The sequence below is a fragment of the Castanea sativa genome, chromosome 2 (assembly GCF_040712315.1).
Source record: "Castanea sativa cultivar Marrone di Chiusa Pesio chromosome 2, ASM4071231v1".
In the NCBI taxonomy this organism is placed as follows: Eukaryota; Viridiplantae; Streptophyta; class Magnoliopsida; order Fagales; family Fagaceae; genus Castanea; species Castanea sativa.
In genome coordinates this window covers 49,162,960-49,183,015 of record NC_134014.1, presented here as the reverse complement: position 1 = coordinate 49,183,015, position 20,056 = coordinate 49,162,960, and the positions used below count along the sequence as shown (strand labels likewise).

The 20,056-nt window shown below is 35.0% G+C and overlaps 1 protein-coding gene and 3 non-coding genes across 4 annotated transcripts; all 4 read left to right on the top strand.

Moving 5' to 3' along the window:
• The first annotated feature begins 13,656 nt into the window (after positions 1-13,656).
• On the top strand, positions 13,657-18,132 carry LOC142624552 (protein CURVATURE THYLAKOID 1D, chloroplastic). Its single transcript, XM_075798155.1, has 5 exons — positions 13,657-13,994; positions 14,088-14,329; positions 17,513-17,617; positions 17,727-17,798; positions 17,884-18,132. Exons 1-5 carry the CDS (start codon positions 13,841-13,843, stop codon positions 17,953-17,955), a joined length of 645 nt encoding a protein of 214 aa, XP_075654270.1. The 5' UTR covers positions 13,657-13,840; the 3' UTR covers positions 17,956-18,132.
• LOC142626551 (small nucleolar RNA snoR128) lies at positions 14,952-15,045 on the top strand. The gene has a single exon (XR_012842547.1). It is a non-coding gene; the product is annotated as a small nucleolar RNA snoR128 (small nucleolar RNA).
• Positions 15,357-15,451, top strand: LOC142626550 (small nucleolar RNA snoR128). Its single transcript, XR_012842546.1, has one exon. It is a non-coding gene; the product is annotated as a small nucleolar RNA snoR128 (small nucleolar RNA).
• Positions 15,752-15,846, top strand: LOC142626548 (small nucleolar RNA snoR128). The gene has a single exon (XR_012842544.1). It is a non-coding gene; the product is annotated as a small nucleolar RNA snoR128 (small nucleolar RNA).
• Positions 18,133-20,056: the final 1,924 nt, after the last annotated feature.

Here is a 20,056-nt window from a genome sequence, read left to right as displayed (position 1 = left end):
TTAAATCCAAACTCAAACCCAAATCACCTCCGCCACCACCATGGTGAAAAAAATCCAAAACTCCATCAACCAAAACTCAAACAAACCACCAGGACAAAAGCCTAATAACCACCAAATCTTAAGGCAAATGCCGGAACTAGGCCTAGTAACCACCGAACCAAACCCAGCAACCAATGCCACCAAGAGACACTGATCTGTCACATCCCCAACCATAACCCACCACCGTACCAAACCTAGCAACCAATGCCAGAATGAGTTGTCGATCTACCACATCCCCACCACACCACGCACGCTAATCTGCCAAAGGCCCACAACTCCACGCCAACGAAAAGCTCTGAGAACATAAAGGATTATGAGTCTGGGACTGATAGAAGAAGAAAGAAATAGAGAGGTAAAACAAAACAAACAATAGAAAAACAAGGTACTCAACTTCCTAGGGAATATGGGCATTTGTCCCTAATTTACAAATTATGTAGCAGAATACTCCTGTTTTGAAATTATTTAGCAAAATGCCCTTATTTTTGTAACTCAAAGTTAACAAAATCGAGTTACAGGTGGAGCTCGACATTAGTAATGTCGAATTCTATGCACATTTTGCCACTTAATTTTTTTAAAAAAATTTAAGTGAAATTCAATATTACTAATATCGAGTTTCACTCAAAAATATACATATAACTTGTTTTGAGGATATCGAATTTTAAAAAACAGGTTCATTTTATTAAATAGTTTCAGAACATGGCAATTTGCTGCATAGTTTGTTAATTAGGGGCAAATGCCCATTTCCCCCTTCCCTAAGCTCGAGTACTATAAAGAAGAACATGATTTCACTAAAATTGAGTTCAATGTGGCATTTTTTATTTGCAGAATTCTAGATCAACCATTAATCTCAAGTAGAACTCGATTTCTATGAAATCGAGTACTGTGCAAAACTCAATTTCCTAAAAATCGTGTTTCGAAAAAGTGGTACATTACTATATATTTCCAAAATAGTGGTACATCCCCATATATTTTGCAAAAATGTGCTATTCGGCCCCTTTGGCCTCTATAAAAAAGTAAAGTTTTAAAAGAGTCAAAAGATCATTGAAGTCCATTTTTAACCCTTAGAATTTAGTGTTGTTTATACTTTGGTTCCTTATATTTCAGAATTTTTATTTACACTTTTAGTTTATGTTTGATTTTATCTCATGTTAACATTGTCGTTCAATTATATTAATAATATAATCTTTTAAGTGCCAGGATTTGTCTTGCACACTCGATGAAAAAGCTCTTTGATATACAATCCACAAATTTGCTAGTTTCGTCTAGGTATGTTCCACGAATTTTTTTTGTTGTTTTCCATTGCATAGTCTTAAATTGGTCAGGTTATTGTTGTTCTCTCCTTTTTCTTTTTTCCCGATTTGACTTAGATCAAAATTTATTATTCCCACTACAAGTTGTTGTCAATTTGGTGTTTCGTATTTTGCTCGTCTTCCTAGTTGATTATAGGTTATATATCTACTGCTATTTGAATGTGTATCAACCAATATTTTTTTCCCTGGTCTATTATCATTTGGTACGATCTACAATGTTTTGATATATATGGTCTAGTATATTTTTTGCTAAAATGCAAAACTGACCCTCTAAGTTTCTTTATGACTAAGGTTTCTTTGTTTTTAAGAAAGCTTCTTGCTTCTCCTAGACAGTTGAATAGTTGCCCCTTCTCTTGGAAGGCGAGATAGTAATCCTTGAAGTAACTTGGTTATTTTAAGGTTTGTTGGGTTTTCCTTTGTGGGGTGGGGAAACACTTGCAGTATCTTTTCTCAGATCTCTATTTATCTCAGTTCTCTGTGAATTATCTCTAAATCATGGAGGATTTGACCTCTAATTGGACTCGTCTCACACTGTCAGATAGAGAGGGGCTGGGCTGTGATCTGGATGAGGAGTGTGAAGTGCAAGAGTTCATCATAGCAGCTAAATTTCTCACCAAACGTATTCTGAATATCAATGCCATCGCCAAGACTTTCTCCCCTCTTTGGTGATCCCGTAAAGGTTTTGAGATTCAGAATATGGACAATCATACAATGCTCTTTGTATTCGACAACAAGGCCGATGCAGATAAGGTGATCCTTAGCAAACCATGGGGCTTTAACTAGCACCTAATTATCATGCAAAGCTATGACAAGGGCAAGGCTTCGGAGGAGCTTAAGTTTGACAGAACAACATTTTGGGTGCAAGTGCACGGCATTCCCATTAGATTTATGAACGTTAAGGCGGCTAAAAAAATCTACGGAGTATTAGGTACAGTGATACCTACCTCAAATCCCAGTGAGAATAGGGGAGGAAGCTTCATACGGATTAGAGTCTTCATAGATGTTACAGTTCCGTTATGTCGAGGTCGCCTAGTGACAGTCGGAGGCAACAAAAAGGTTTGGATTAGTTTCAAGTATAAGAGATTGCCGAACATATGCTGCTGGTGTGGCTGTCTCGATCACGATGACAAAGATTGCGACTTGTGGCTGAACAGTGAGGGCTCACTTTTGAAGGAACAGAGGCAATATGGCCCTCCTATACTAGCGTAGCCTTTCTCACCATCTCGCAAACAAGTAGTTTCTGTTCCTGGGTTTTACACGACAAAGAAGTCCGGTTTAAGGGAGCAAGTTAAAGGTTCATGAGGGGAGAAGAGTCTTCACGAACAAAGTGATAGACACACCGGAGTTCATGCTCCGGCGCTGGTGAGGAAGAATCAGTCGAACAATCAAGGCATCATTAATCACAATCAAAATCACGAAAGGAAAGAAGTCCTTAGCTTGGTAATGCATGCCTCAGTAACGGTAGAATCAATTAATTCCAAGGGGTCTACCCAGCTACACCCAATTCCGAAACCTACGGAAACCCTAAACTATCAACCACGTGCCTCATTTAACCATCCAACTATTGGTGCAACACATGATGACATTTATCAGGCGGCGCCAATAGAATCCACTACAAACATTACTACCCAGCCAAATCGTAACACCCCATCAACCTTAAACATAATTTACAACCCTAATAATGTACCTCAGCCACACAATAACCACCCTAATAACCCTCCAACAACTGGCACCTCACATGACACACATGAGGCATGTAAGTCTAAAAAAATTCCAGCACAGCCGCGATGGACTAGGATTGTTCGATAGGCTTCAGTGCAATCTATTACCCAAGGCTGTGACCTTCAAAAATATGGTAAACGTAATCTCATGCCTGATGAGGACCACTCGGAGTTACCTTAAAAAAAACACAGGTTTCAAGGAGAGGTTTGGACACTTAATTCGAATTGGTGGAGGCTGAGGTTTAGCCCTGCCAGTCACCATGAATCTTTTAGTGTAGAACTGTCGAGGGCTTGGGAACTTTCGAACATGGAAAGAGCTTGGAGAAATAATCCGGGCGAAAGATCTCTCTATCGTGTTTTTAGCAGAGACATGGGCTAACGAAGCAAGGCTAGAGATTGTACAAATAATATTGACTTTGAACACAAGTGGTTAGCACCTAAAGAAGGGCGATGTGGGGGGTATTGCACTCTTTTGGAAAGCCTTGGTTAACATTGAAGTGGTGAATTCGTCTAATTACTACATTGTCACACTGATTAAGAAGGGCACAAATAATGAATGGAGATTCACAGGTTTCTATGGGGAACCAGAAACTTCAAGAAGAATCAAAGCTTGGGATAGCCTTCAATCTTTAAACCACCATTCTCAGGTACCGTGGCTGTGTTCTAGAGATTTCAATGAAATCATTAGGCAAGATGAAAAGAAAGGAGGAGCACTTCGAAGCAATGGACAGATGTAACTCTTTAGGGATGTAATAGAGAAGTGTGGTTTTATGGACCTTGGCTATGTGGGTACCCGATTCACTTGGAGTAACCATTTCACGGATGGGCACTCCTTATGGGAAAGACTTGATTGAGGCTTAGCAAACAATCATTGGTTCATGAAATTTCCAGGTTCTATAGTTACTCATCTCCATTGCAATTCTTCAGATCACTGTCCATTATTAATTAACCTTTCAGGGTTTGAACCACCACCACGTAAGCAACTCTTTAGATTTGAAGAAATGTGGTTGTTCGGTGAAAGATGTTTCAAAACTATGGAAGCTTCATGGTCCTTGGTACATGGTGGAGCATGTGATGAGTGCATCTTGAAGCAGGTTGAAACTTGTGGAAAAAATTTAGCCTGGTGGAACAAAAATATCTTTGGGAATGTCAGGAAAGAGTTGGAAAAGAAGAAAGCACAATTAGCTCAAGTTGAAAAGGAAGCAATTGTTAGTGGGGTGAACCATAAAGTCCGTGAGCTAAAGGAGCATATCAATGTACTCCTTCATAGGGAAGCAAGATTATGGTGTCAACGTTCAAGAGTACTTTGGCAAAAAAATGGTGACAACAACACCAAATTTTTCCACTGCCGAGCAAGTAAAAGACATAGGAGGAACCTGATCCGTGGGATTAGAGATGAAACAAATACTTGGCAGGTCCATTCAGAGCCAATTGCTTCGGTTTTCATCAAGTACTACCAGGACTTGTTTGCCACCTCAAAACCGGACACACATATGGATATTCTTGATCACATCCCAAGGGTAATTACAGAAGATTTGAATGCAACACTTACGGGTTCATTCTTAGAATTCGAAGTGGTCACGGCACTGAAGCAAATGGCCCCATTGAAAGCTCCAGGCCTGGATGGAATGCCTTCATTGTTCTATCAACACTTTTGGGGCTTAGTGGATAATGATGTTACGAGCTCAGTTTTATCCTAGCTTAATTCAGGTACTCTCCCTCACCCTCTAAACCCTGAATTGGTTCAAGAATATCACTCCATTGGTTTATACACTGTTCTTTACAAAATTTTCTCTAAAGTTGTAACACTCCATAATTTTATTACTTAATTAATTCTTATACGTAAAATTAAAAAGGAGGCTCACAATTAAATGGATTTAATTGATTTGAGCCTAAGATATTAAGATATATATATATATATATATACACACACATGTGTGTGTGTGTGTGTGTGTGTGTGTGAAGCCCAAGTGAGGTGGCATAAGTAAATACATGGGCCTTGATGAGCTTAAAAAATAATAATAATAAAAAAGAAGAAGAAGAAGAAAACCCTAGCCTTTATCTGAGTTATATGTGTAAATAGTTATATATATAAAAATAGGAGACCTCCTCTCTTTTAGCGGCACCAAGCAATCTTCTTGTTTTTAGTCTTCTCTGCGGCTGTGTGTGGGAGAATCAGGTCAGCCCTCCTCATTACTTGGATTCTTTTATTTATGTGATACCTAGCAAGTGTCTATATAGCTAAAGGGCTATTCACATCTCACACACCTAGGATAGAGAATGTTTATGTATGTTAGTCTATGTGCTGCGTAGATTACAGGTGGTTAGGCGTGGACTTAGGAAATTAGTTTGTCACCATGCTAATGAGAAAAAGTTGCTTGGGGTTTACTATATGATTGCACACACCTGCCAATGTTCAAAAGCTTGTCCTTATGTCTTACGGCATCAAGAGAGTTGTGAGTCATTTATTGGATGAACTGAGATATATAATGTATGGCTAGAGAATCATCCCACGTTTTCAAGGAGGAATAGTTCTTGAAATTGCTTTAGTAGCTAATAGGACAATAGGCATGAATTCCTAAAATCTAACATATCAATATATTAAATGTAGAAGGACATCTAGGCATACATTCTGATCTCAAGAACCCCCACTTATCCTTATATCATGGGAAATATCATGGGAAAGGATGTCCTATGGTTCTTATTATATTAGATTAGGAGTGATGGGTATAACTACATGACAAGAAAGGATGTGAATTGTAGATTGATGACATTTCCCTTATTCGGCCATTTTGAAGTCTTGAATATCCATGATTGTATCAATGGAAAAAATAGTTTTGGCAGCAATATTTTTTAAGTGACTAAATGAAAAGTTTTGGATATATTAGTATTGTCTAGGACAAAATTATTTAAGCATGAAAATAGATTTTTAAAAAGGAAATTGTGTATTGATGGAACTATCTTTGGTGTTGCTAAGTTCTGATTCTACTGATTTGTTGTGATTCAAGTGAGGTTGATTTCTTTTATTTTTGCAACTTAGAGGTAAGTGGTGTTTGCTAATTTTGGGGGTTTTCTCAAACAGTGTTGATTATTAAACTATTTTATATCAAATAAATATGTTGCTACTCTATATATATAAATGGATATTTTATAATTGCTTGATGTGTGCATTAATTATTCCTTTTATGAAAAACTTGTGTGAAAACCTAAATTTATTTAAATTTGTATGTGTGAATATATCCTTATATTTTTGAGAATTATGAATGAAATATTTTTATGTGAGCATCTTGAATGGATTATTTATGTGAGCATCTTGAATATGTTTTGAAAACCTATGGCAAGTTGTGATTAAAAAGCTCAGTATTATGTTAGTCCTTAGCAAGAGACAATCATACTGCAGCTAGTCCTTAGCAAGGGACGGTCCCAGAAAAGGGGACAGTGCACATTTGGTAGCACCTTAGCAAGGGAGTATACTATTGAGGATTCAAAAAGGAAGCTCCTTAGCAAGGGAGTGCACCTTTAGGTTCCAAAGGAACCATCCTTAAGAAAGGGGATGAAAAGGAGGTTCCAGTCCCAGAAAAGGGGATAGCACAACCCTGTCAACGGGGCGTAAATGTTGACCACGAGTAAAGCCTAGGAAATTGTGTTTGTGATGGTATTAATATATATATATATATATATATATATATATATATTATGATGGCTCGCAATATATTTATTTATTTTTATATGAAATATTTGATGATAATTGGTGATGAGGTACAAATTATGAATTTGTTGTAAGAATTATTTTTGAAAGGTTGTTCGCACGCCCCAATGTTAGTGAATTCCACTTATTGAGTTATCTCACCCCCTTTTATTTCCCCTTACAAATACATTAAAGGGATTATTGGAATAGAGATTTCTGGAAGTCAACAGTTACGAATTACTTTGTGGGACTGAAGATTTTATTATTATTTTTATGTTATTAAACATTGTACTAGAGAATTATTTTGAGGATGTATTATTTTTGGTGGATTAGAGCTCTGACATTTGCGATGAGATTTTAAGTTGCTGGTTTCTTTTATTCAATATTTTTTTTTTGGGATTTTTCAGATTAAATAGACTTTTATTGCCTATGAATTTTGGGGCGTTACAAAAGTTCTAGCTAATAGACTTAAGAAAGTTCTACCCTTAATCATCACCGAACACCAATCTGCCTTTACAAAAAATAGACTCATTACTGATAATATTTTGGTGGCTTTTGAATCATTGCATTGTATGAAAAACCAAGTCTCAGGAGATACAGGTTACATGACGATTGAGCTTGACATGAGCAAAGTTTATGATCGGGTTGAATGGGTGTACCTTGAAAACAATATGAGAAAAATGGGGTTTAGTGAGCAATGGATTGGATTAATCATGGCCTGTGTTCAATCAGTGACATATTCGATTATAGTGAAGGGAAAACCCCATGGTTTGATCCATCCAACTAGAGGTATTTGACAAGGGACCCTTTGTCTCCTTTTCTCTTCCTTCTTTGCACTGAAGGACTAAATGGCCTCATACAACAGGCGGCCGTTAGGGGGGATATCAAAGGGTTCTCCTTATGTCGAAGGGGACCAAAACTAACCCATCTTTTGTTTACAGATGATAGCCTAATTTTTTGCAGGGCAACCTAAAGGGAGTGTGGGCATATTTTGAACATCTTAGAAAGATATGAGAAAGGATCGGGGCAAAAGGTAAATAAAAATAAAACAACAATTTTTTTTTCAACAAATCAACCTCAGAGAGCAAAAAATATGAGATCAAAATAGCCTTGGGGTTACAGGAGATAGAGCACTATAAGCAATATTTGGGTCTACCATCCTTGATTAGGAGAAGGAAGAAACAAAGCTTCAACCTCATTAAAGAAAAGATATGGAGAAAATTACAAAGTTGGGAAGGAAAACATTTGTCTCAAGCAGGTCATGAAGTATTGATTAAGGCGGTCATTCAATCCATCCCAACCCTCGCTATGGGGTGCTTCAAATTACCATTGGGGCTTTGCCATGATATTGAAGCCTTGATCAAGAAATTTTGGTGGGGACAAAAGGGGGAGAGAAGGAAAATTCATTGGTTGAATTGGGAAGAATTGACAAAATCAAAATTTGAAGAAGGAAAAGGGTTTAGAGACTTGGCTTTGTTTAATGATTCACTTTTGGCTAAGCAAGCATGGCGACTCTTGAAAAATGAAGACTCTCTATCCTATAAAGTATTTAAGGCTTGGTTTTTCCCAAAGTGTTCGATCATGGAAGCCAAAAATTCTAAGGGGGGGGGGTGTATGCATGGAGCAGTATTTTACATGGGAAGAATGTGTTAGAAAGGGGTTGTAGATGGAGAATAGAAAATGGGAAAACAATGGGCATATAGGGGAGTAATTGGCTTACAATGCAACAAGCTCCACAAATTCTTTCTCCAATCTGTGAAACTTTGGCTAAGGCAAGAGTCGAGATTCTTATTGACAGTGAACCAAGGCAGTGGAATCACAGCATGGTTGAAGGTATATTTGTTCAAGAAGAGGCGGAGTTAATCAAGAATTTACCATTATCAACCGAGGCATGTGAGGACAATCTCTTCTGGCCTTTCACACACAACAGGGTGTATAATAGTAAATCCAGGTACCCATTTCTCAAAGTAGAAGAGGCTCCCAACGAGGCTATAGAATAGGTTGCTTCAGATAAGGCATTGTGGAAGGGTGTTTGGTCTTTACAAATCCCAAACAAAATGAGAAATCTGTTATGGAGAGCCTGTCGGAATTCTTTACCCACAAAACAGAACCTGGTTCGTTGCACAATCATCAACAATCCTCTCTATGACAGATGCAAGTTGGAGCCTGAAACTCCCCTTCATGCCCTCTGGTCATGCAGTGAACTGGACGTCGTATGGGAAGATGAATCATCATGGGCTTGTTGAGGAACCACTACATTCATGGAGTTCAAAGAATTGCTGTCATGGATGATTAGTACGCAATAAAATACAGAGTTATTCTCCGTCACGGTGTGGACAATATGGACACACTGGAACCAAGTCAGAACTAACCACCCTTATTGCAATCCCAACCAGCTCGCAAACATGGCCAAAGAACTCCTATCGGAATTCTAGGCGGTACAATAACCTCCTTCACCACAGTCCACACTGATCCGTGCTCATTGGAGAGCTCTTATCTTGGACATGGTAAAGGTCAATTTTGATAGTGCACTATTCAGTAGGGAGCAAAAATTAGGGATTGGAGTTGTTATATGCGATGCACAGGGAGCTGTCTTAGCCTCTCTATCCAGGATCCTACGTCGAACACACTCACTGTTTGAAGTTGAGGGTATGGCTGTAGCCTCTAGCTTGCAGCTAGCTTCGGACCTGGGGTTCCAAGAGGTCATTTTGGAGGGGGATTGTTAGGTTCTCATGCATGCCCTCAAACATGACAACCCTTTCTTGTCACTAGATGGTATAATGCTTGATGTTGTGAGGTCAAAGGCTAGATGTTTTAGTAAATTACACTACTCTCATGTTAAGAGAGAGGGTAATATGGTTGTTTATGGTTTAGCTCATTTTGCTTTAAATGTTTCAAATTATAGTGTGTGGATGGAGGATGTTCCACCACAGTTTCATTCTTTTGTTTTAGCAGATTTTGATTGTTTTCATTGAATAAAAGGCATTACGTTGATTCTAAAATAATAAAAAAAAGTTTCTTCAGATTTATTCTAAAAAAAAAGTTTCTTCAAATTTCATTTCAGTCATTTAACTTTGTTTTTGTTCATTTCAGTCCTTTAAGTTTCAGATTTATTCAATTAAGGCATTTTCATTAACTTTTGTTGAAATTTTTTGAAAAAAAACAAATCTGAAAAATATTTTTCAATCATTAATTGAATTTTTTTTATTTAAAAAATTTGAAGAAAAATTTATAAAATTGAAAAATTAACCATATCATATAACAAAAGTTGATGGAAAATCCTTAATTGAATAAACTTGAAAGTTAGAGGACTGAAATGAACAAAAGCAAAGTTAGAGCATCCACATCAGTGGGTGGAAACTCCTCTAAAATACAAAAATTCTCTCATTTTACACATTTTGGGCAAAAAAAACACCTACATAAGTGGGTGTAAACTAGTGTAAAGTTGTGCAATCATTTTCATGAGCTATAGTAACCGTGTATATATACACGGTTACTGTAGCTCCTCTATACATTATTATAATAATTTCTAATTTCACTCCTTTTTTCTCTCTCCTCTCCAACTGCAAAACGAACTTCCTCATGATCTACTTCTCCCTCTGATACACACACTCCCACAGACAAAATAAAAAAACAACCACAAAATCAACCAGAGACACCACAAAACCAAACACACTCAAAGACGGACACACCAACGGAGACAGAGAGAGTGGATTGGCGCTGTAGCGGATCGGCGTGCTTGGATCGGCGTTCTTCTCGCTGTGCTTGGATCGGAGTTTCAGATCGGAATGCTTGGATAGGAGTGTTTGGATCGGCATGCTTCTCGTTGTGCTTGGATCGGCGTTCTTCTCGCCGTGCTTGGATCAGAGTTTCAGATCGGAGTGTTTGGATCGACGTGCTTCTCACTGTGCTTGGATCGGTGTTTTTCTCACCGTGCTTGGATCGGCGTTCTTCTCGTCGTGCTTGGATCGGCGTTCTTCTCGCTGTGCTTGGATCAGCGTTCTTCTCGCCGTGCTCGGATCGGCGTTCTTCTTGCCGTGCTCCTGCTTGGATCGAAATTTCAAAGGAGGGTTTGGATAGAGATGAGTTTCAGAGAGGAGTGAAAATGAAGCCTAGAATAGTCTGAGTGGAGTGAGTGGGATAGGGGAAAGTGGGGAAGATATTAAGTGGGGTAGGTGGGAAATAATAAAAAAAATGAGAAAAAATATTATTTTAATAAAAGAGTGTGTATAATAGATAAACTGATGTGAAGATTTTGTAAAAGTGATGGTGTAAAATAGAAAAAGAAGAATTTTAGTGTAAAATAGACAAAAAAATTTTAAACGAGTTGGTGTGGATGCTCTTATAAGACTATAATGAAATCTGAAGAAACTTAGAGGGTCAGTTTTGCATTTTACCCTATATTTTTAAATCTCCCAGCAAAAATAAAAGTAGTTTTTAATTATTCCTCGCTGAATTTCATGATTTGGGTGTTTTCTTTTCATTTATAAATCAATAATATATAAATATATTTATATGGACAAAGTTTAGCTATAAAAATAGTTGTAACCTAAGGCTAATAAAATAAATGTTTTATGCATATTTTAAAAATCCAACAGTTGAATTGCATATATATATATATATATATATATATATTTTTTTAATGTTTTTAATACATATATCAAATTTATGTGAATCGATTATTATTTACTATATGATTTATAAACTTATATTTTATACATACTTTTAAACTATAAAAACTTGCAATTTAAAAAAATTTATTGGTGACATAACTATTGATATTTAATTTTTTAGAAATTTTGCAAGCATAGAGGATATAAGAAGAAGATATAATCCAATAATGGATTTGTTAAAATTCACCTCTAATAAAAAGATATTGAGTAAAGTTGTAGTATTAGACTGCAATCAATTTTGTAACTAAACTTTGTTCTATATGTATATGTGTGTGTGACTTTATTTCATAAAAGGCTAAACATTAAAATACTTGATGAAACATTTTTTTAAGACTCAATCAAACACTAAAAAACAACTTTTTGTTTAATTGGGGGTGAAAAAAGGGATATGGGGAAGGAAAGGGGATATGAAGATGTTATTTTTCATTATTTTATATTGTTAGACACTTTTTGTTTGCTAATGTTCTGTGTAATATTTAATTACTAGGTGTAATTGCTGCAATGTATGATGAAATTTAATAAAAATAAATGTTTTTTAATGTAAATTTTGATAATTATGGTAGTTATTAATAGGTATTTAATTTTTTAGAAGAATAGACATTAAATATAATTATGCTTGTATATAAAATTATATATATATATATATATATATATATATATATATATATATTGAGAATAAGTATATAGAGCTATCTATTTTAGCATTTTAAGACAATTATGATATGACAATATTGTAATATAAGGTTTAAATATAGAATAAAAGTTTAAATTCAATTAAAAATATAATATTATTTAGGTTAAAAAAAATTAAAATATAATAATGATATTTAAAATTAAAAGGCATCCAGAACCTTTGTAACACAATATTTAGAGTTCAACTAAAAGTTAAAAAAAAAAATGTTTTATACATATAATAGTCAGTAGCCAAAAGTTAAATAATCTAAAATAAATAATTAAACTTTCTTTTGATGAGATAACTAATTAAACTTATTTTTTCAAAAATTGACTATATAATTTTAATTGGAGTAATATTTTAAACTTTAGTTATATAGCTCACATAACACAAACCAACTTAATATTTTTAATACAATTATGAGTCACATGACGAAAGCACTCTATACAATAGGTATCACTTGTGTGAAATTGTGTGGTGAGGACTATTTTTTAATAGGGATAAAAATTTAAGTGTGTAAATATGTATCACTTGTGCCAATTGTGTGATGAGGGCTATTTTTTAATAGGGATAGAAATTTAAGTGTGTAAAATAAAAGGAATGCGCAAGATGATTCATGTGACATGAGGAGAGAAAACAAGAAAAAAAATATAGAGAAAAAGAGAAGATATTCATTTGTTTTTGGGTAAAGGATGATTCATTAGACAAAACTAAAAGGAAACAAGAGGTTCAGGACATATTCTGTTAAAATACATTCCATTGAGGTCATCTTCATAGATATCAATCATGTTTGCAGGCGGACTATCAAATAAAGAAAATTCAGAAGTTTGACTGAAGCCCATCCTAGCAAGTCTATCTGCACAACGGTTAGCTTGGCGAAAACAATGCTTAATCCGAAAATATTCATTTGTCACACACAACAAAAGCATGTTCTATGAAAGTATATCATTTATATGAATATTAATCTTTTAACTTTTCCTTATTCTATATCAAACACATAAATTATAGATTTTTTTTTTTTAATTATCATTTCACAGTTTACAAAAATTAATCTCCACAATCTTGGAAAAAAAGGGGAAGAAAATTGAGTATCACATAGACGAGAAATGACTTATTTACCCTTACCCATTTTTATTATTAATACAGTGCACTTTATTTTTGCCTTCTTTTTAATAAAATGTATATTATTTTTTGGTCCAAGGTTTTATTAGTTGTGGTTGGTTTGTAAGTTTATAATAATTAAAAAAAAATTACTTATTATAACATATTTTTTTAAAATTAAACTAAAAGAGAAACTATTAAAAAATTAGTTCTTATGTAATTGAGACATAATAATAAGCGCATATTTTTCTCCTCCCACATCTCTAAACTCTCACTCAACCAAACATATATGGTGAAAAGCTTTTTATTTATTTATTTATTTTTTCTCTCAACATTTTTCACATTTCCCACTTTCCTATCTACCCAACCAATAAGTCCATTTTTTTTAAATTAATATTAGTATTATTTTTCTTCTGCCGAGACAAATACACACAATTACACATTCCAATGCATTCGATAAATTATTGTTTTTTTTTCCTAATATTAAAAGGGTGAGAAAAACAAAGAAAGGAAACCCTAGCCACGCCCTCTTATAAAAAACAAGGTGGGCAACAACAAGTGTTCGATCCAAACCTCACTTCACTCTTCACTTCCGAATCCACAGCTCAAGCGCAGCAGCAACAGCCTCCACAACCATGGAGCTGTGCACCACCATCACAGCTCGACCCATCTCTAATTTCCACACACGCACACTCCTCGCCACTACTAAGCCTACCCATTTCCGCTCCAACCCTTCTCTCCCTCTTAGAAAATCGATTCTCTCTCCCACAACCGCTGGCCTACGCTCCCGTATGTTCTTTCTCGTAGTTTTAACATGATTTTTTTGCATTTGGGTCTTTATATTTTTCTGATTGGTTGATGGGTTTTGGATTTTTTTTTCAGGGCCGCTTTATTTTAACAATACATTTCCAAGAGCAGCGTCAGCTGAAGAAGCATCAGGTGGGGCAAACAGGTATATGGGTGAAGAGCGCGACAGAGTGATAACGTTGGATGATGTTTCAGTTCCACCAGCTGAGAATAAGACATTAAGTGAAAACGGAGCCACAGAAGTGCCTAAACAAGGTCCTCCTGCCGAGGAGAACCAAACAGAGTCACTTGAGTTTTTGGATCAGCTTAATATAAAGGTCCCTTTCAAAATCCTATAATTCTAGTTTTATGATTGTTTTTTCTTCACATACATGCATGTATCAATGTATATGTGTGTGTGAGTGAAAGAATTGTATGTGGGTTAATATCTGATTGTTTAGGAGGGTTTGGGGTTCTTAAATGGATGATGTTGATAAATATTGGCAACAGATTTTAGATTGGTAGTATTATTATGGTTAAAGATTTAAGATTTGAGTTCGAGACTGTTTCTCAGCAGTGTATTTGTTTGTATTGAATGATTGTTGTTGGTCATGTGGGGTTGATTATCTATTGAATTTCTGTTAGCAGATGCTATAGTAGAACTAATAATGTTCTTTTTATGACTAGTCATGAATAGGGACGTGTATTTACCCGACTTTACAATGTAGGGTATTAGGTGTTTGTAAAAGACAGATGAAGACAAAGCTGTTGGATGCTTGATTGAATATCTATCCTCTTTTGGTCTCTGTTGGAAATAAAAGGAATGCCTTTCTCATTCTTGTTTATAGCAAATCAGTCATAAGTTTACTAATAAAAAATAATCAGTCATGAATTTTATTTCTCTTTTTTCTTTCGAATCTAATTTTTAGAGAAAGGGGTTTGATGAAATTGCAAACTTGGTTGCTATGATGATTCTCTTAACGGTTGATAGTGTTCATGGAATGCTTGATGAAATTTCGACAGTCATGTCGATCCTGAGCGGTTACCTGAGCAACCCTAAATATCAGTTCTTAAAATACTTTTAACACTCAGTTTTCATTCTTTTTCTCCCTTTTGTTCCAATTTCCTATCAGTATGCTTTTACACTTCTACATTGTTTTTAATATATATTTTAGTGGGGAAAACGGAATTCAAATTTTGGTCTCTGCTGGAAATGAAAGAAATGCCTTTTTCATTCTTGTTTATAACAAATCAGTCACAAGTTTATCCAAAAAAAAAAAAAAATATAGTCATGAATTTTATTTCTCCTTTTCTTTTCAAGTTCAATTTTGCAGAGAAAGTGGTTTATTGAAATTGCAAACTTGGTTGCTATGATGAATGCTTTAAATGGTTGATAGTGTTCATAGAATGCTTGATGAAATTTCGACAGTCATGTCGATCCTGAGCGGTTACCTGAGCAACCTTGAATAACAGTAATTATAATAATGTTACACTCAGTTTTCATTTGTCTTCTCCTTCTCTCCCATTTGTTCCAATATCCTATCATTATGCTTTTACACTTCTACGTTTTTTTAACGTATTTTATAGTGGGGAAAACGGAATTCATTATGCTTTTTACACTTCTTTTTCATTCTTGTATAACAAATCAGTCACAAGTTTATCCAAAAAAAAAAAAAAAAATCAGTCATGAATTTTATTTCCCCTTTTCTTTTCAAGTTCAATTTTGTAGAGAAAGTGGTTTAATGAAATTGCAAACTTGGTTGCTATGATGAATGCTTTAAATGGTTGAAAGTGTTCATAGAATGCTTGATGAAATTTCGACAGTCATGTCGATCCTGAGCGGTTACCTGAGCAACCTTGAATAACAGTTGTTAAAATACTTTTTAACACTCAGATTTCATTCCTCTTCTCCTCTTATCCCATTTGTTCCAATTTCCTATCATTATGCTTTTACACTTCTTCATTTTTTTACAATATATTTTAGTGGGGAAAACGGAATTCATTATGCTTTTACACTTCTTTTTCATTCTTGTTTATAACAAATCAGTCATGAATTTACCAAAAAAAAAAATCAGTCTTGAATTTTATTTCTCCTTTTTCTTTACAAGTCCAATTTTTAGAGAAAATTGAGATTGGTGGGGGGGGGGGGTGACTCTCACTCACTCTTACTGTCTTACAGCTTGCCAGTGGTGCATTTGAGTCCTTATAGACCAATATTCATATATTTATTTGCTCTGCTTGCAGTTGGTCTTATTTTTTGTCCAGTCAACTGATATAATGCTTCCTCATATTTCTAAAGGCCTTGTAGCTGAATTGACACCTCCTCATGTTTAAAGTACTTGGGGGTCTAGGGGGGAAATGGTTCGAGGTGCGGGATTAGCATCATGTTGTAATTATCTCTCAAAAAAAAAAATTGCTTCTTCATATAAATTCAACTCTGAGCGCTTACCTGAGCAACAGAAAGCTCCCTCCATCCATTTTTTTCTTTTTCCCTTTTCTATTTTAACATCTATTATCCTATATTTTGGGGGCTCAAACTTATTTGTAATCTTGTTTTATATAGTCATATTTTTCCACAACGACGATCAGTTTTTGGTCTATGTTGCAAATGTTTTGTATTTATTTCTCATGTATTTAACTATTTATTATAAAATTTTTGAGAGGATATTTGCAACGTCTTGGTCCTTTCCTTCATGAAAGTGGCTTATCTTTCACATTGGTTATGATCCCATTTTACATGAAGGTGTTCTCATTTTTTTTCCTTCTCCAGTGTATGCTTTATTTCCTCTTTTCCTTTCCCCCTTGTAAATGTTCCTTTGTTTTTATTTATTGGTGGAGTTGCTGTTTTACTGCTTTTGACTTATCTTGAGGTTGATTTTTTTCTTTGTTCATTTGTTCTTCCCTCTAAGTGTATGTATGTGTATAGTCTTGCGTTTAGATTTATTTCAGCTTGGGGCCATGGAAGTAATAATCTTGAAATTTGTTCATAAAAAGTAAAATTTATAACCTTGTAATTGACTTATGGACTTTGTTGTCTGTAAAGGAATCAGTCACTAATGCTAGTGGTTCTTAACCCATGCCCCTGTTATGTAAGGATTGGAGGTTGAGTTTGTTGGTTCAATTCTCTGTGGCTGTTAGAGTTGTGTTATGATCAATAAAATTTGGTGCTAAATCAATTATGGCTGTGTGAGTTCAATCCCCGGACTAGCTTGTTGCCCCTCACTATCAGACCTTTAGGGGATTGTTTTGATTTCTATTTGGTCAACAACATACACTGACTAAATCAACTCTGCAGGTAAAGATAGCTAATCTAATTGTTGTTTTCCTACATTGGAGGTTATGAACTCCAAGCACATGAAAAATGTAGTGCACATGAAAATGAAGTCAAAATATTTTGTAATTATGACGTGTCAATGTTGATACTATACAAAACTTACACTTTTGTCTGGCTGAGTTGTCTTTGAATTTAATTCCCATATTTTTTGTATAGCAATACTGATGGCTTTCTCGTTATCATGCAGTTTGATTCGTACGATACATCTACCATTCTTCTATATGGTAGCGGTGCTTTGGTTGCCCTGTGGTTATCATCAGTCTTTGTAGGCGCTATTGAATCTATTCCATTGGTGCGTATGTGTGTGTGTGTGTTTTGGGTTAATTCCTTACCTTTTTTGGAACTATGAACAAATTTTATATTGCTTGTCTGGAAATTGATTTTCAATGTTATAAAATCAGTTTCCCAAGTTGATGGAAATCGTGGGTCTTGGCTACACATTCTGGTTCAGCTATCGCTATCTGATCTTTAAGGTAACCCCCCACAAAATGAGTTGAATTTAAAATTAATCCTTGATTGTATGAATAGCCATACTAATTAACTTCTATTGACTTGCAGAAAAATAGGGAAGAGTTGGCTGTTAAAATTGAAGAGCTTAAACAACAGGTTCTTGGTTTTGAGGAGGATTGATGTGGCGGAGTCACTTTATCTTGGCTTGTTTGTCTTGCAAGTGTAATCAGTGTAGAGTTTATACATAATTTCTAGTTAAGGCCATATATTTTCTTTTTCTTCTTTCACTGAAAGATTTGGATTGTAGTTTTATTTTTGATGAGCAAGTAAATATATTTACTTATTGTTCTCGCATAACAGTTAGTTCCTTTTCTCATTGGTGACAATATTAAATTGAGAGGGTGCCCAGGTTCAGCAAAAGATGGGGAGAAAAATATGCTGGAATTTGTGTTGGGGCCCTGCAGGAGATGTCCACTCGTCTTTTGTGTTGTCATGCTTGAATTTAGAGCAAAAAGGATCACTTAAAACTTTTACCATTTTTTTCACTGATTAGTTTACCAAAATTTGATTCGACTACGTGCTCAAAGCCAAATTGATAGAATACTTCCCGCTCTCACTCGCTACTTATGAAAGTCCGAAAAATATCATTATAAAATAGAAGGGTCTCATAAGCTGACTAATAGGTTTGTTGTGACCTCTCAATAACAATGTGGGTTATTGCTCATAAGAGCTTAGCGGTTGAGTATTATGAATTAAATTTTGTTTTTAGGAAAATGTTTTCTGAAGGTTGTGGAAAACTAAAATTGGTAGCATAAAAAAATACAGGTTAAAAAGGAAAACTAAAATTGGTTGATGGAAAATTGCTTGTTTTCCGCTTTTATTTTTGGTGAAACAATTTTTGGAAGCCTGACTCTCCTGTTTGAAGATGAGTTCTTTGTTCTCTCTCCTCTCTTGGAATGAGACCAGGTTGGCTCTCTACCGTGGTTAATCTTGTCACTGTCTGCTCTTCTCATCCTCGTGATGGGTCATCTGATCTCTTTGCAAAATTCTGCTAATAGTTCATGCCTTTTTGCAAGCCCAGGCTTGACCTGTTGTTGAAAGTTGAAACATTTCGGTTTAAGGTTTCAATATTGACCTCCTTCTTGCATGGTTGAGTCTAACCTCCCTTCTTTAATTGATAATATGGCTAGTGGTCAAGCCGGCCCTAGTTTAGTCTATTCTTCTTATGAAACCATAAGTTTACCAAATATTTTTAGACCAAGCAATGCAAACTAATAGAGATGTCTCAACTTTATATAGGAAAAAATCATAATGTGGTCTTTTTTGGTCGTTTTGTGCATGATATCAACTAGTTGATACTGATAAAGTGATAAGTGATTCTACTTCCAGTGAACTTAATTTTAGCCCTCTGTTTTCTGTGCCCAGCCCTGTTCTTACTCTTTGAAGGACTATATACACGTAAATCACGGTGTTACAATTTGAAGATCTAATTCCATGTTCGGTGTTCACGCAAATAAAATAACTAAGAATAATTTCAGTACCATATAAAATATTATAGTTTTTTAATAACTATTTTATTTGTCAAACTGTGACTAACTGCCTATCACTTACACATAAATCTATCACTTTTTTTCTACCACTTAGTCTGCTACACGGGCAATTGTGGCACAAGTTATGGCATTTTATGTGGTCTTAGAATTTTTGAATGAACAATGAATATCGGTTTTCATAAAATAATAGGTACTCAAATTATTCCCTTTTGGTACAGTAAGGAAGCTTATTGATTTTTTCTTTGAAAAACTTAATATAATCTTAAGTATCCAACTGACTTTGTATGATGCATTCAAGAATCCTTATGCTTTAAAAACTTTAAGGTTCTGTAAGTCACATGATCTAGACACAAGGCATGCGTGTAAAGTTGAACTCATCACCTCAGGAGATCACTATATCCTAAATCTTAAGATCATCATCCTTCCCTTCACACATTTCTTGTTAAACCAACATGATAATGGTATCTAAAAAAATAAAAAATAAAAATCATCACGGTAGTGCAACTTTTGAGCCATAGAATCAAGAAGATTAACAACGATAATTTAAAGGCTTTCCTTTGATGAGGGATAAATTCACCTGTTTTTTTTTTTTTTTTTTTTAAATTTTTTTATTGGAGATACTTTTAACTCTAATTGTTGTTATACTTTTTTCTCATGACCTAACAAGTGACTTAGACTGGCTCAAAGCCTTAGTAGCTTAGTGGTATTGCACAATCATCTCATTGAGAAAA